Consider the following 16,760-nt stretch of genomic DNA (forward strand, 5'->3'; position numbering starts at 1 on the left):
AATGGATGGTAGATTCCTACACCTTAAGGGTCTTCAAACAGACCATTTACCAAATAAGTCAAAGTCAGGATTCTTTTCAGGTACGGTTTGCCTTAAATCTCTTCTGAGGTTTTTCTAACTTTCAAATTCTATGAATTTGTGAAAGTGAAGAATGTAAGGTAGTGTCTGAAATCCATTTTAGATTTGAGAGGAGGAAATCTGAAAGGGTTCAGATAAAGGGTAAATAGATAAGAGGTCAGAAACAAAAATTCTACATGGGAATAGGAAGCTCTTAATAAATTCTAAATTCACCAAGAATTACAATTCAGATAGAGAGGAAAAGGAGGCTTTAAAGATAGCAAAACAGATTCACAGTGAACTCACTAATTAATTTAGAACAGATTCTTAAAAGACAGAATAGGAAATGAAAGCAAGCACGAGAAGCATAAGATGAAAATCATGGCATGTTTGTGTAAAACCTGGAAGAACTGCTAAAGCAAACAGTTAATGCGATCACAGGCTAAATAAAAAGTACAGTATACGGAACCAGAAAGGTGATAATCTTTCTAAATCCTGCCATAGTGAGACAATATCCTGAATAACACATTAAATTCTGAGCATCATATATTAGGAAGAATTTAGGTAAACAGAATACCATCTATAGAAAGTTAGGTAGGATGCTAAAGGGTATATTGTATGATAGGGATTTATTGAAGAAAATGGGAAAGTTTAGTCTAAATATATTATTCTCTCATCTCAACCACCCTATGTCCAATCTATTTTCAAAGGCTGCCCTCTTCTTTCCTCTGATATTATCATTACCATGGTACAGGTCCTCCTAACTGTATCCTGACAGTATTGTAACAGTCGGCTAGTAAATCTCTCCACAGTCCAATTCATATTGCACCCAACTGTAAAAGTGATCTTGTAAAAAGTGCAAGTCTATCCATGTTACTCACCTCAGTCAATAAATTCCAGTGGGCTCCCTATAATCTCTAGGATCCAATATTATTTGTATTGAAACTTTTTATATTTTCTCCAGACTTTTTTTTTTTTTAACCCTTGTACTTCAGCGTATTGTCTCACAGGTGGAGGATTGGTAAGGGTGGGCAATGGGGGTCAAGTGACTTGCCCAGGGTCACACAGCTGGGAAGTGGCTGAGGCCGGGTTTGAACCTAGGACCTCCTGTCTCTAGGCCTGACTCTCACTCCACTGAGCTACCCAGCTGCCCCCTTTCTCCAGACTTTTTACATTTTATATCCTACTCTACCCCGCCACCCCATATTCTTTATGAGGCACACTGGCCTCCTCCTTGTTCATTGAGCAAGACACTCCAGTTCCCAATTGTGGGCATTTTCACTGGCTACCCCTCATTGCTTGAATGTTCTCTTTCCTCATCTCCACTTCTTGACTTCCTTTAAGTCAAAGATTCTACACAAAGTTCAAACTAATTCTTCAATTCTAGTGCTTTCTCTCTGTTGATTATTTCCAATTTATTCTGCTTATATAATAGATGTGTCAAACACATGGCCAACAACATTCCCAAGATTGGCCAAAACAAGATAAAAAATTCAAATTGGAGACTTCTGGTTCATGTAAACAATAAGATGGTGGCCATGACATTGTCCAGTGTTTGCCACCATTCAAACCTCCGAAAACAGAAATTATGCACCAAAGATAAAGCAATTTCAGCCGTTTTTATGCTATAGAACATAAGAATTCAAAACAAATAAAAATTCAGACTGAATCACACTATATAATTAAGAAAAAGTAAAGCTAATCAAAGTCATTATTTCTCTGTATATGTACTATTCCATAGTCTTATGGCTATCCACAAAGAGAAAGATAAATTTTCTCTCGTTTTCTGAGACCAAGATATACATAGAATAAATCTGAATTCATTAATATTTTAGTTTTTCTTTATATTATCCTAGTTATAATAGCTTTTTCATTCTGTTTCATTTTGTATCAATTCATAATGCTTCTAATGTGAGTCTGATCTCATATTCATTTTTCTTAAAAGTACAATAATTCTGTTTACATACATATGCTATAATTTGTTTAATTATTCAAAGACAAATGGGAATTTAACTCCATTTTCCAAATTTTTTAATTCAAAAACTGCTACTATGAATATTTTGTTTTATATGAGACCTTTTAGTCACTGACCTCCTTTAGGTAAACATTTAGTTAACAATGTGGTAGCTGGGTCAGAGAGTGTGGATAGTTTAGTTATTTTTACTGAATTTTTCCCAGAATGGTTTACTCTGAAGTTATTACCTTAAAGCCTCTGTAATTCTATTTCTATCTTTTATTATCTTTGTCAATTTAATTGGTATAAAGAGAAACCTCAAAATTGTTTTAATTTGCATTTCTCTCATTATTGGGAACTTAGAACATTCATATAATCTAAATTTCTTTACATGTCTTTTGTTAAGACATGATAATGAACTTTCTCCATAGCCAGAGTTGTGAAATGCCCTTTTACTGTCTTCTGTTTTTTTTTTTCTCCCTTAAAAAAATCCTTACATTCTGCTTTAAAAATCAATACTAAGTATCAGTTCTGAGGTAAAAGAGTAGTAGGCAAGTCCAGAGCCACACAGATAGGAAGTGTCGGGACCTCCCATCTCCAAGTCTGGCTCTCTTCTAGCCACCTAGCAGCCTTTGGTTTTGTTTTTAAATGATGTAACCTTTAACTGGAACTTACTCTAGAATTTGAACTCAAGTTTTTTTTTTTATTTTTTAAATGAACTTCACTGTGTAAGAGGTAAAAATTATGGTTGGACTGAGCATTTAAGAGTTTTGGTAACCAGGAATCAATTACCCAATTCCAAAATTAAAGACCCAAGTCAGGATGACTTTTATGGTAGTTTATTTATAAATAGGAAGAGTGAAGGTGGGGAAAATGAGGAAGAGAGAAAGGGGAAAGAGAGAGAGAGAGGGAGAGAGAGAGAGAAAGAGAGAGAGTTTGTGTGTATATGTATTACTGGTCTGAAGGCCCAAACCAGGCAGGGCTTCAGAGGCCCCAGCAAAGAGAGGCACAGAGGTTAATTAAACAAGGCTTCTAGCCATGAAACCTCTTCCAAGGCAGAAAGCCTCTTTGGAGGCTAGTGCCTCCAGAAAAGCCAAAGAAAAGGGAGTCAGCCTTTCACTCACCCATGTAACAATCCAAAGGGAAGCAGTCTGAGGTCTCAAACTCAAGCTCCTCCAAGGCCAAGTTCAAAAGGCATATTCCCCCTCACAGGAAGTTACCATCATATTTAAAAGATAGTTCTTTGCGTCACTTCCTGCGTCCACCCTCCAGTTCAACGTGGACAAATGGCAGCTTCAACCTTGTTTCGGACTGCCCAGGGGGTAGTCACTTGTTTTTGATTTGTCACTCACTAGCACATGTGGGTCATAGACCTGCCCACTCATCACTTCATTCTAAGTTGGGTGGGGTATACATATTCCTGGCTAAAGTCTAAAGAATGAATAGGGGGGAGCTAATCCCATCTTCACAACTGTTAAGCTTCATAAACAAGTTTTCTTTATACTTAGGAAGATTTACTGACCAATCTGTAAGAAGGCAGGTTTTTCCATATTAATTTCAATTCATCATTTCCTAGATATGACAATATGTGAAATTCAACACTATGGGTTTTAATATATTTAACAAACAATACAGCCAAAATAAGAAATTATGTAGGATCTGAATAAGAGACTAATAAGCCTTCAAAAGAGAGGTTCAAAATTTAAAGTTCTGTGGCAGATAGATTATTGGTTTTTTTTATGTCAAACTGATGAAAGAATTTTTACCGTTAACCAAGGAAGAGGTAATTACTGATTCAACACACTTCAATAAAAACTTAAGTATTTACTATGTACAGCACTGTGCCAGATATTGAAGATATCACTCAGGTAGATTCAGATATTTCCTCCAACAACACAGTTCATAAGCCATTAATTAATGCCATTTCATTCTGTGCCACTATTGTCCATTTACTCCCTTAAGTTTGCCATATGGGGTCTACTCAATATGTTGGAAGCCGTTCTGTAAAAGGGAATTCTTGGTTCTCTTTGAGTACATACTTGTGAAATGGGAATCCTTTGTTCTCTTTGCCTATTTGGAGTTTACACTTTGATTGGCAATAACTTTGAATTAATACAAGCTTCAACTAGGTGGAGGAACTCACAAACCACTTGGTGATTTCACACCTTACTTGATGCTAGGTGAGAAGCCAGTAAGATACTTGGAAAGCTCCATCCTTTCTCCCCAAACTCAAACAGCCAGAGATTCAGAAAAGGTGTGACTCCAAAGGTGACAACTCATGATAATTTAGAAACTGTGATTGGCCCCCATGGAAAGAGACAGGGACAGGAAACCACCATAAAAGCCAGGAAGGCAATCTGGTAAAGTAGAATCTAGTGGAGAGTGAACTCCAAGAAGAGAGTCAGGCCAAGAAGGTTGGCTCAAAGAAGAAAGTCAGCCTCATGAGTCACCTTTAGCTCTAGTCATTGTCTTGTGTCTTGACCTGCTTCTAGGAGGGAACTTGGGTGAGTGGATAGCTGGTTTTTCTGATTGAAGGTTAATAAATCCTGGCTGAGCCAAGCACTGGAACAATATTTAGTTAGATAGGTTAATGTCTTTTCTACCCTTTTGTATTTCTCTACTTTCACTCTTTCCACATATTTTATAAATAAAAAGATTTGCAATTTTCATATATTTAGCCAAACCATTAATTTTAACACTTACAATTCTCCCCTTTCCTTGATATCATAAAGTTACCACTGGAGTATCTGGGCTATTGCATTATCATCCCTTATCCTTACATGGTCATAATATAATCTTCTTTCCTATCATAAATTTCCTTCTTGACAGTTCTTACTCTTGTTTTCTTTAAAATTAATCAATAATTACATATTTGAGCTTACTCATGCTGACTATGAACCTTTCCGTGGTTACACTACATATTTTAAAGCCAGAGAAAGCTGGTAGAAGAGTAGTGCTAAAAAGATAGTCTCTGTTTCTGGAAGAAGTTTGAGTTCATTAAAGGAGTTCTGTAATTTATCGAAGGCAACCCGGTCAATTCTGGGCACAGAATATTGCCCATTTGTATTGATGGACAAGGTCTAGAGCTGTGATGGCAAAGCTATGGCATGCGTGCCAAAGATGGTCCACAGAGACCTCTCTGTGAGAACACATAGGCCCCCAACTTGGCTGGCTGACTGGGAGCCTGGCCTCACCCCCGAATACAGAGGCACTCCAGCCTCTGTCCACCTTCCAGGTAGAGCTCAGCCCTGACTTCACAGCTGGGAGCCCAACCCTGCTTCTGAATGCCGGGGGAGTTGGCAATCAAGCCTCACTCCACTGTCACAGTGGCAGAGTGCGGATGGCCCCACCCCCAAATGCAGCAGTTGGGGGACTCTAGCCTCCCTCCACTGTCTCAGCCAAGCTCAACTTGACCCCACCTGTAAGGATGGGATTTGTGCAAGGGAGATGGGACCAAAGGAGCCAGAGAAGGCAGTTGCTGACAGTTGTTAACACTTGAGACCAGAGAGGATTCTGGGAATCTCTCTAAGGAGGAGAAGGAAAAGGGAGGGCTTCAGGCAGAGGACTGGGAAGAGGGAGGAGGAGGACAATCCAGTTTGGATCCAGTCCTGAGGGCTTCCTGAGGATCTTCCTTTTGGAAATTGAAACCCTGATTCCTTGATCAAAGCCATTCCATCACATCTTATCTATCAACACTTCAACCATCAAGTCAACTAAGTTTGGATTCCATTTTGGGAGCAATCTCTTACTCTCCTTCACCCATTCCCAACCTTGCTGAGAGACCCTTTTCAATCAAACCTTACAATTATAGAAAAGGATAGAAACAGAAAAATAGAAATAGGAGAAGGGGTGAGGGGAGAAGCTTAGGAGAAGGCTCCCACCAAAGTAATGGACCCCATAGGAATAGCAAAAAGGGCACCCCCAAATCCCTCTGCCCTTCACCCTTTTCCCCAATCCCTGATTTGCAAATAATAAAAAGCCATTCAACAGTCATATAGCATTCCAGAGTGCCTGAGAGATGACGAGGGAGAGAGGAACCACAGCTTGGTCTGGCTGACACCATCTTGAAGCCTGACCACCTGCTGTGAATTTAACTGATTGGGGGTAGGTTTGTGTGAATCCCGTCCTTATACAGGATTGGTTTGGGGTACCACATCCTTCCTCTTATAGGGAAGCCTCTCCCTGACTCCTGTGGGGCAGCACAATGTGTCACCCAGTTTCCAGGTGACACCCCCTTAAAGTCTCTCCAGCCCCAGGGGAGTGCTGGAAGAGAGACTCACCAAACAGACTTTCTCCATCTCCCTTCTTTGAAAAATTCATTACTACCCTTTTTATTGTTACACATCCTTGAATGCAGCAGGTGGGATACTGTATGTAGTCATGGGGCATGGTATACAGCTGGGGGCATAGCATGACACACAGTATGTCACGCAAGGGGGGGGGTCTGGCACAGGGTCCCTAAAAAGTTCTAAAAGGCTCACCATCAGTGGCCTATAGGCTGTCCATCCAACGGCATGTAATAATCTGAGGAATAGGCATTCTTCATTCAATTCATTTTTCCTGTGTATATGCTTAGATCAAACTGTTTCTTCTTTCATACAAAGATAAGCTAAGATATAACACCTCAATATAAATAACTTACTATGCACTGCAATGTAGAAGAGATAAGCTACTCCTACAAATTGCTATAAAGCAAAACATAATGTGATAAGCAAAAAAAGAAAAATCTAAAATGCTATCAAGAAATTTGAAAAAAGAGAAAGATTGCTTTAAGTTTTGGGGAAATCAAAAATGGTTTCATAGAAAAGGTAGAATATAAATTTGCCCTTGAATAGAGATGATTCATTTCATTGAAAAGAGTTAGGGATGATGGACAGTTTATGCTAGGTATAAAGGAAAGGAAAAAAAAGGAGATAGGAAAGGACAAGATGAAAACAAGGGACAATGATTTTAGCAGAAATCTAAGAGTAGAATGAGAATAGTGTGCAATAAATTTGGATTAAGTTGGAGTCAGACTGTAGAGGCTTTCTGAAATATTAAGATATTTTCTAGGTAGAGAAATTCCTAAGGACAATGATGGTAAACCTTTTAGAGACCAAGTGCTGACCCCCCCACCCTTAGTAGCTGCATTTGGGGGCAGGGAGGCAGGCTCCCAGTCAGCTTGGTGAGGGGAGGTTTGCTGCCTCCTGAGACCACGGGAACCCCAGCCACACTAGGGGACAAGCAAGGGAGTTGCTCCCAGGCTCAGCAAGAAAAGACTAGTAGGGTCAGTTAGGTGGGGGAAGGCTTGGTGGGGGGAGTTGCCTTCTTATTATAATGTAGGGTGCATGTCCTTATCAAGTCTGATTCAAATGCAGCCCCACATGGTCTCTACTTACCTCGGTTCACAGAGATGCAACTTCAGTGCCTTTTAGGCTACTTATATTTGTATAACAATGGTGCACCCATGAGGTGACTGCCATACTGGGAGTGGGGCTGCCTATTGGACTTCTACCCATGTGGGGATAAGAGCAGGGGGCAGAGGGAGTGCAGTTAGCCTTCTGTGGGGAGGGGTAACCCTCTACACTAGTCGCTGGAAGGGAAGGAAGGAACCAAAGTTGAGATCTTTTAGGGGATAGGGCCAGTCTTGGTGTTGGGAGAGGAGGCCCCCACCTCTTGCCCCCTGTAATCCCTAGTCCCAGGCAGTAGAGGGACAAAAGGAGGGGAGTGGCCTGAGCTCTGGGCTCAGGGGAGGGAGTAAGAGCAGAGAGGTGGAGAGACACAGTAGAGAGGGGGAAGGGAACAACTCTGTAGGGGGACAGCAGGACAGAGAAGTCTCTGTCTGCCATCTCTGGTACATGTGCCACAGATTCACCAACAGGGTCCCTGGAAGTAGAGGAGTGCCCTAGGAAGTAACATAGTACACTGGGAAATCAAACTAGGAGGTTATCAGAATAGACCAGATAACAATAATATGCAGTTGCAATGGATATGGAAAGGAGGGCAAAAACATAATAAGAGATATTGAAGCTTCTAACAATCCTATCACTCAGACCAGCCAGGGAGGAAGAAAATTAAATCAACATCCATAAGTGTTCTGTATTCATGTTTATGGATTTGGATTTATCTAGTAAATCTCTAGTATCTCTCCCTCTGCCTTGCAACTCCAAACTATGTTCTTCCTCACTGCAACTTCCAATCCCTTCATCCTTATTTTTTTTCCCAGGCTATCACCCCAGCATTGGCTACATACTCTTTTCTTCTCCATCTTTATCTCAAGATCCTCTTTGTTTTGGGTCCCTTATACCCTTTGACCTGTCAGAGACCTTGCTTTTGTCAAATTCCAGTCTTGGACTACTCCTACTATTTATTGTTTTCCCTGCTACTGATGTGCCACTGAATAAAACTGGAGAAAAACATGAAATTGTGCTAACAGGGATTACTACAATTTTATTTTATAAAATCTCAATTGGGCCCTTACTGAAATATGGCAATCCTTTTAAATCTCAGTAACTCACCATCCCATGCATCACAGGAATTCTTCCAATCCTTTTCTTCCCTCCTCAAACTTCCCAAAGCTCCTCTCTCCCAACTTTGCCTCATGCCTCATACTTCACTGAAAAAGTTGAGGCCTCTTGCCAAGAGTGCTATTCTCTCCCTTCCTCTCTTCCTTCCAGACTAATTTCACATTATTCTCTCTTACTCATTATTATCCAACCTGGCCTATTTTCTTTTCCTGAAACTAGGAACTCTACCTTTGGCCTCCTATGTCTAAAATGTTCTCTATCTCTTCATCTTCCCATCTTGAAATCCCCAATTCCTTGTAAGATTCAAGTGCAACCTCGACTTCTCTGAGAAGCCTTTCTTGATCCTCCAAGTTATCACTCACCGATAGTCAACCCACCAAAAATTACTTTGTATATACTTTGTATTTAGTTATATGTATATATTTGTATCCACTTATTAGAATGTAAGCTTCTTAATGGGTTAGGGTCTATTTAATTTTTGTCTCTATATCTTGAAGCCTAAAACAAGGATAAATAACTATGCTGTTGGTATTTAATAAATGCCTGCTAAATCGAATTGAAGTGAACTGAAACATGGATGAAGAACTGGTAGGACTTGCTTATTTGTAAAGGAGGAAAAGCTATAGATAAGGCTGAGATTATTATGAGTCTGGGTGATAGGGGAAAGATGGTGACAAAAGAAACAGAAGTTAGAGGAAATATGAATACAACTTTTATAAATGTGAATATTTAAGCAAATCATTTTCCTCCAGGATACCACATACATATATAAAAGCAAATGCAACAAATGCCTTCTAATAACAAGTAAAAAGTCAGTACAAGTGAAATTCCTGAAAACTGTTAAATTCTTTAAAATATTAAAATGTAAAATACAAGTTTTAATTTTAAAAGTAAGAATTTTTCTTAATATTATACTTACAGAATTCTTTAAACAATCATCGTCGACATCAAAGTTTGAAGTATCTGTAGGACTACTAACTTCTGGGATATAAGGTGCTTCACAGTTCCGAATATTATCCCAGTCAATGCCAGCAAAAAAAGGGTGGTTTTTAAAGTCATCTATGCCATTTTGTCCAAGTCGATGTTCTCTGCTACAAATGAGCCTTCGAATAAGGTCTTTAGCACTTTCAGAGACATCTGTCACTTGAACTGGAAACTGAAACCTCTCCTAAAAATTGGATAACCATAAGAAATAAAAAATGAACATTTGATTTAAGAATATACATTACACCACCATAATCAATAAAAATCAATTATAATGTTTAGATTTATGTTAATTGGGGAGTTTAAAATATCTATATTGACAATAAATCAATATTGTTAAACATGAAGTCAGGAAAGTATAAGTTCAAATCCTACTTCCTATACTTAACTAGCTACATGACCACATCAAGTCAGTAATGTCCCTGAGTGAGTATGCTCAATGTCATTATGCATCTAACACACACAGAAGGCTGTGCAAGACACCTGGAAAGATATGAAGCTGATAAAAGACTTGGTATGTGCCTCTCATGGAGTCAATATAAAGGAGAATATGAATATATATATACACACACACATATATGTATATGTACACACATATATATATAATAACACTAAATAAATTTATAAAAATTATGCAACTGAAGTATTGAGTTTTTATTGGCTTGGAGGTTGAGACTCATCATCCTTTCTCCTAAATATCCTCTAAACTTCCCTATTTCTTAACCACTCTTCCAGTTATCCAGGTTTGTAACCTTAAAGACAACACTGACTTGTCCCTGTGCTTCACAGTGGAACAACTAAGCAGTTGTCACATCTTGCAGATTCTATCTACATCTATTTCATGTCTCCTTTTTCCCCCATTCACAAGGCCATTCATAGGCCCTCATCAACTTCTACTTGTACGACTGTACTGGTTTCCTAAGTGGCTCACTTATTTCCTGACTCCCTTTCTCTAATTTATCCTCTACATCTGTCAAATTTTTACTATTAGGAATAATGATATTATTGTTTAAGTTTCACTTTTATAATTTTTATTTTCATACCATTGGTATACTATTGATATTAAAAATCTGGGCTTTTGTTTTTAGGAAAAATGTGAGGCTTTAAAAAGTTATGACTAAAAATATTTAAAGTTGGTCATTTTCCTAGAAAACATTAGCATTTTTAGATTACATTATGTTATTTCGTTCACCTAGAAAGTTTTTTAAAAAAAGATTTTAAATACTAACTTTGTGATTCATTATTTTCCCATAGGTTTCCACCAGAGATTCAGCATAAAATGGTGTTTCTCCATAGAGCATTTCATACATGCAGACACCCAAAGACCACCAGTCACACTCTGGTCCATACTTTCCTTTCCCATCTTCCATGGCTTGAAGGATTTCTGGAGATATATAGTCTGGAGTACCAACAGCCACAGAGGATTGAACCTGTAGAAGTACACATTTTTAGTAAGCTAGTGAATCCCCACATGATGAAATTAGGGTTCTTCAAAATAGTGAAATAAATATCAAATAAAATCATCAGGAAACAGGGAAGTGTTGATTCCAATGAAAATATCCTTTACATCAGGGTCAGCAACCTTTTTGGCTGAGAGAGCCATAAACGCCACATTTTTTAAAATGTAATTTCGTGAGAGTCGTACAGTGCTCATAGTGTGCACTCCTGTAACAGCGCCTGAAAAAAAAAATTGACTTTATGGCTCCTGCAGAAAGAGCCATATCTGGCCCTCAAAAGAGCCAGATATGGCTTGAGAGCCATACGTTGCTAACCCCTGCTTTACATAATACTACTACAGGTGACTACAGGAAGCATCCTGAATTAAAACTATTCAATATACAGATGTCCTTTGTCAGAACTGGGACAAAATGCTTGTCTTAGGCATGATTTGAAAATTATAAAAATCATTGCATTTGAAAACAGTGTCCTCTATCTTCTGGAGACTTCTAGTCTTCACTATAAGACAAAAGATAAGCTAAAGTCAATAACTATATACATAGAGAATAAGTTTGGTTTTTTTTTTTGGCATTCAAAAAAATGGTTTGACTTTAATGTTATATTAAAAATTCTCTTATTACAGAACTCCTCTTTACCCGTTCCCCTCCTAAATACTCACTTTGCCCCTTAAACTAGCGGGTTTTATTTTTTAAAAACCTTAATTTGCTAATGGTATTTTAGCTTTTAATATTATTTATTTCAAATATAAAACTGACAAATAATTTAACACACACTTATGGGAATAAACTGAACTTGACTACATAGTCATGCACCAAAAAAGAAAAGACAGGAAAAGCATTTATTAATAAATACTACTCATTAAATGCATGTGGTATCTCTAATTTGTTCATTTTGGAAAAAAAGAAGTACACAAAAAAGAGCATTAGTTAGGAAAAAATTGAAAGATAGACTATGAAAGAGTTTATACTCACAAAAATGAGGCAATATGGTATGGTGGTTAGAGAGGACACTTAAAGAGGATCTAGGTTCAAGCCCTGCTGCTGACATACATACTGGCTATGTGACCTAAGGGATTCTGACATGTACTAGCCCTAAAACTATAAATTGCACTACAAGTGCCAACCTACTTTTGTAGATCAAACCCAGTATTAAAAAAAAAAAAAAAAAAAAAAGCTCATCACACACAAGCGCGCGCGCACACACACACACACACACACACACACACACACTCCCCAATTTAAAAACACCGTGGTAATTCCTTTGATTAAAGAATTATTAGATAGCACAACCTCAACAGTGCAAAGGAACTTAAAGATCATCTAGCCAAATTTGCACTAAAATGAGAATTCTACTTTGTAACATACCTGACAAATGAATATTCATCAAGCTTTTGGCTTTGCTTGAAGACCTTTATTGAGAAGTAAAATCTACCTCCTAAAGCAGTCCATCCTACTTTGAATAGCTCTAATTATTAGAAAATGTCTCCTAGTTTTAAATCTAAATTTGCCTCTCTGAAACTTCTATCTATTACTCCTTGTTCTGCTCTCTTGGACCAAGAGTCTTTCCTCTTTCACATGACAGCTCTCCAAAAACTTGAATGAATATCATTATCATCTTCCCCTAGTATTCACTGGTCTGGCTAAAGAATTCTAAGTTCAACTAATCCTCATATACCATAATATAAGGGCCCTTCACCAATTTGGCCAAATTTATTTGGATGATCTTGGCAATCAAAATGCTTCTCAAAAGTGATGTCCAGTTCTCACTTCAGCAGCACATATACTCAAATGTGATGTCCATAAACTAAACACAATGAAAAGTGGATGGCCAAACCAGAGTCAATGCAGTACTATTACTTTCTTATCAATTATTAAGCGACTCTTTTGTGTCAGGTACTAGGCATATGAATACAAAAATAAAGAAATAATCTTTCCTGTCAAAGAACATATTTTCTATTGTTGGAGTTTATATTTCATGACCTTCAAAATGCAAACTAAGACCATTTAATCTTTTCTAGTTGTAATATTATACAACTGATTTAGGAACTTGAAGTCCACTAAGAAGTCCAGGTGTTTTTCAGGCAAATTGCTCTCTAAATATAGCCTATTAGTCTTAGATTTCTTAAACTGGATTTTATAGAATCCAATATATGACAATACATTTATGTATTTAAATGCATATAACTAGATTTGGTCAAATGCTCTAACCTATTGAACCCAATTCTGATTTGTCCCATCTGTACGGTTACCTAGCTCATAGATCTTAACTCTAGTGTAGCAATTCTCAAACATTTTGATCTTAGGGTCCTTTTTAAAGTTAAGGACCTCACAAATAGCTTTTGTGTGTGTACACACACACACACACACACACACACACACACACATATACATACTTAATATATAATTTAATTGGAAATTAAAATGTTTAAGCATTAAAATGAAAATAGTTTTGACCTTGAGGATGCCCTGACAATACTTTTAAGAACGGCTGCCTTGAGATATAAAAATAGAATGACATTATAGCAATTGCTATGTGAAAATCTTAGCTATTCTCTTGATCAACTACTAGAAATAAGGAATTTGGCAACAAGATAATAAAAGATAATAGCTTAGAATTTTTTATTTTTAATTTTTGCAGTGAAGTTATGAAGTATGAGAGCATATGTTAATTTGATTTGCAGAAAACCAACTCAATCTATTGTTAGTTCAATACTCAATTTGCAGGGTCTTGGCAAATTATTCAAATAATTTCTCTATCTCTTCATTGTCAATAACCAATGTTGGTACATAAAGTATAATTATTTTCAGGGTAGTCTTTTATCAGTACTGTAATAATGGTGACCAAATATTTAATGAAATAATGTTTCTTGATGTTGGGCATTCAATAAAACATACTCTGCCAACTCTTTTTTTGCTTCTTGAAGGGGTACCTGTAAACCATCTTTCCATTTGGCTATAAGTCACTATTTTCTTTTGTTTTTGTTGTGTTTTTTTTTTAATTAGTAAGAATGCTAAGACTAATACGATTGAGTTCCAGAGAACATGTCCACTCCTTGATTTTAGGACCAGGATCTGAGATTCAGATAATTAATAATCAATTTAAGTTTATTTGTCATTTTTATTCTAAGTATTCACGTCCCCTTTCCCACAAATCTGCCATTATCATTGCTGAAGTGAAAGTAGGCTATATAGGACTGAGAACAATTTAAAAATTTTCCTTTCTTTCACAAGTGGTTATGGCCCCCCAAAAAAAGATTACTGAGGAACAATAAGAAAGCCAGGCTATTAATGATATGCATTTCCATACTTAGCTAGGTTAGTTACCAGAAAACAGATTCAATCTGTTATTGGTTCAATATTCAAAATCTTTCCAGGATGGTAGGTTTTATATACCTTACAGAAACCAAAGTAAAATCTATATCAAAATAAGGCAAGTAATAATACCAAACCAAAGATAAGGATATAGGAAAAGGTATTTCAAATATATAATACCATTTAAATAAATCAAGATTATTCTGCATTCATTAGAAAACACAAGAATGGAATATAATATTGCAAAAAAGAATAAAAGTTAAATTTATAACAGAAAATGAATGAAAAGGCTTTTAAGTGTTAATTAGATGAAAAGCACTAGATATATATGTATATAAAATATATAAGCACTGGGGTTAAGAACAGAAAAGAAAGACAATGTCTGCTCTCAAGGAGCTCACATTCTATAGGAAAGGTAAGGTAAACAAGCAGGAGGGAGAGGTAGAGAGGGAGAGTGGGAGAGAGGGAGACAGAGAGAGAGAGAGAGAGAGAGAGAGAGAGAGAGAGAGAGAGAGAGAGAGAGAGAGAGAGAGAGAGAGAAGCATATGAGCTTTCTAAGAAAAAACAGACTGGCCTCAGGTATTTCCTAGTTGTGTAATTCTGAGCAAGTCCCTTGGTCCCAAATGACCAGCTTTTACTACTCTTTTACCTTGGAACTGATTTTTAGTATTGGCAGAAGGAAGGAGTTTTAAAAACCCAACAAATTATGACTTGGGAAAACATCTAAAACATAAGAAAAGTAAATAAGTACAATAAACCAAGAAAAGAATTAATGATAAAATAAATTCTCTCATGCTTATACATTACTATTTTCTAAGAGGAAAAATATCCATCTATGTAGTAAAAAAATAAAAAAAAAACAAGATTATCAAGGGATGAACAGATCTTAAGAAATTAAAAGATTTAGCAGAATTTTAAAAATCAGGAAAAGTTACACAGAAGAGTTGCATTAACTTTCTATGCATGGAGTCCTCTTAAGTAAGCAACCTCTTACAGGGGAGGGGAGGGAGCAATAGAGTGGGAAATTACAGGAATGAGGATATGAGGAGTGGAGACAGAGGAGAGTGGCTAATCCATTCCTACCAACTTCATAAGTTTCTCAAAAAGTAAGAAATGCTTTAGGAGAATAGAATAAAAACAAAGGGAAGGAGGTGCTGGGACAATCCCTCTTTTAATAACAAAATTGTTAAAGGAAGAGTGATGGGTCTAAACATAGAAAGGGAAAGGAAATGAATCCAATGAAGAATAATTTCATGGGTAAGGCAATATACATTAAAAGGAAAAGAAAGTTACTCATAATGAAAGGGGCTTTATTTGAGGAGAGGATGGAATTGCACATTAGGAAATCATCTTATCTGAGAAATGGTTATATCTCCCTGGATAGCAACGTACCCAAAGAAAAATTACATGAGTCCCCACAGAGGGCCTACATCCATAATTTTAGAGAAGTCTTAGAAACAGATATAGGATAACATGGTTTCAGGCATGGATTGATGATGATAGGGACAGGACTAAAGACTAGGCCTCATATCTTGGGAAAGAGAAAGCTCTTACCACAAAACACTACTTTCATCAGGCTTCACAACAGTTCCCACCCCGCTTAATTGTGGTTTCACTTTCTGCAGTTTCAGTTATCTGTAGTCAACTTTGAATTCCAGAGATAGGAGAGAGCTAGGAAAGGGGCTTCCACTGCTGGATGAGGAAGGAAACCAGTATGTAGTTCAAGAACACAAGATCAGGAACAAACATAGTCCAAGTACATATGGATGGAAGACAGACATGTGGGCTGGAGGTAAGGTGAGAAGAATGGGGTAAAGATCCATTCTTCATGTAATGAGGTCTCTCTACCAGTTCCACTGGTGGGATCTTTTGTTAGCTTTATTCTTTTTGAGGGGAGGAGTATAAGGAACACTAAGCAGAAGGGCAGGGACAGTGATAAGAGTACATATACTACTATCATTTGCTTATATTTAGTCTTGGAACATATCTCCCAGGAATATGGGGGTCCTACTGTATACTCCTCAGAAAATGACATTTTTTTTTTTTTTTATTTTAAACCCTTAACTTCTGTGTATTGACTTATAGGTGGAAGAGTGGTAAGGGTAGGCAATGGGGGTCAAGTGACTTGCCCAGGGTCACACAGCTGGGAAGTGTCTGAGGCCGGATTTGAACCTAGGACCTCCCGTCTCTAGGCCTGGCTCTCACTCCACTGAGCTACCCAGCTGCCCCAGAAAATGACATTTTAAAGAGCAAGATACAGCATAAAACAAGATAAAGAACACTACATAGTATGAAGATGGGATTAACTCTCCCCTTGGCTACTTTTAAATTTAATCAACCAGAAGCAAATACACCCCTACTTAACACAAAAGTAGGGGAAGTCCACAAACTACTTATTAAAGGGGTTTGTATCCCCAGTAACAACTGATGCCCCCTTGGCAGTCCTAAGCAAATTTAAAGACTACAATTGGTCCCCTAAAGTACAGGAAG

The 16,760-nt window shown here is 37.4% G+C and overlaps 1 protein-coding gene across 1 annotated transcript in view; it reads right to left on the reverse strand.

Moving 5' to 3' along the window:
• The window catches only part of LOC123247970 (serine/threonine-protein kinase MRCK alpha-like), a 426,637-nt gene that overhangs the window by 149,417 nt on the left and 260,460 nt on the right, over positions 1-16,760 (reverse strand). Inside the window, exons 7-8 of the mRNA XM_044677091.1 lie at positions 10,731-10,931; positions 9,437-9,685 (exon numbers count right to left, since the gene is read on the reverse strand). Of these exons, the coding sequence (XP_044533026.1) occupies positions 9,437-9,685; positions 10,731-10,931 (450 nt within the window). The remainder of the gene's footprint in view (positions 1-9,436; positions 9,686-10,730; positions 10,932-16,760) is intronic.

The sequence above is a fragment of the Gracilinanus agilis genome, chromosome 4 (genome assembly GCF_016433145.1).
Source record: "Gracilinanus agilis isolate LMUSP501 chromosome 4, AgileGrace, whole genome shotgun sequence".
Lineage (NCBI taxonomy): Eukaryota > Metazoa > Chordata > Mammalia > Didelphimorphia > Didelphidae > Gracilinanus > Gracilinanus agilis.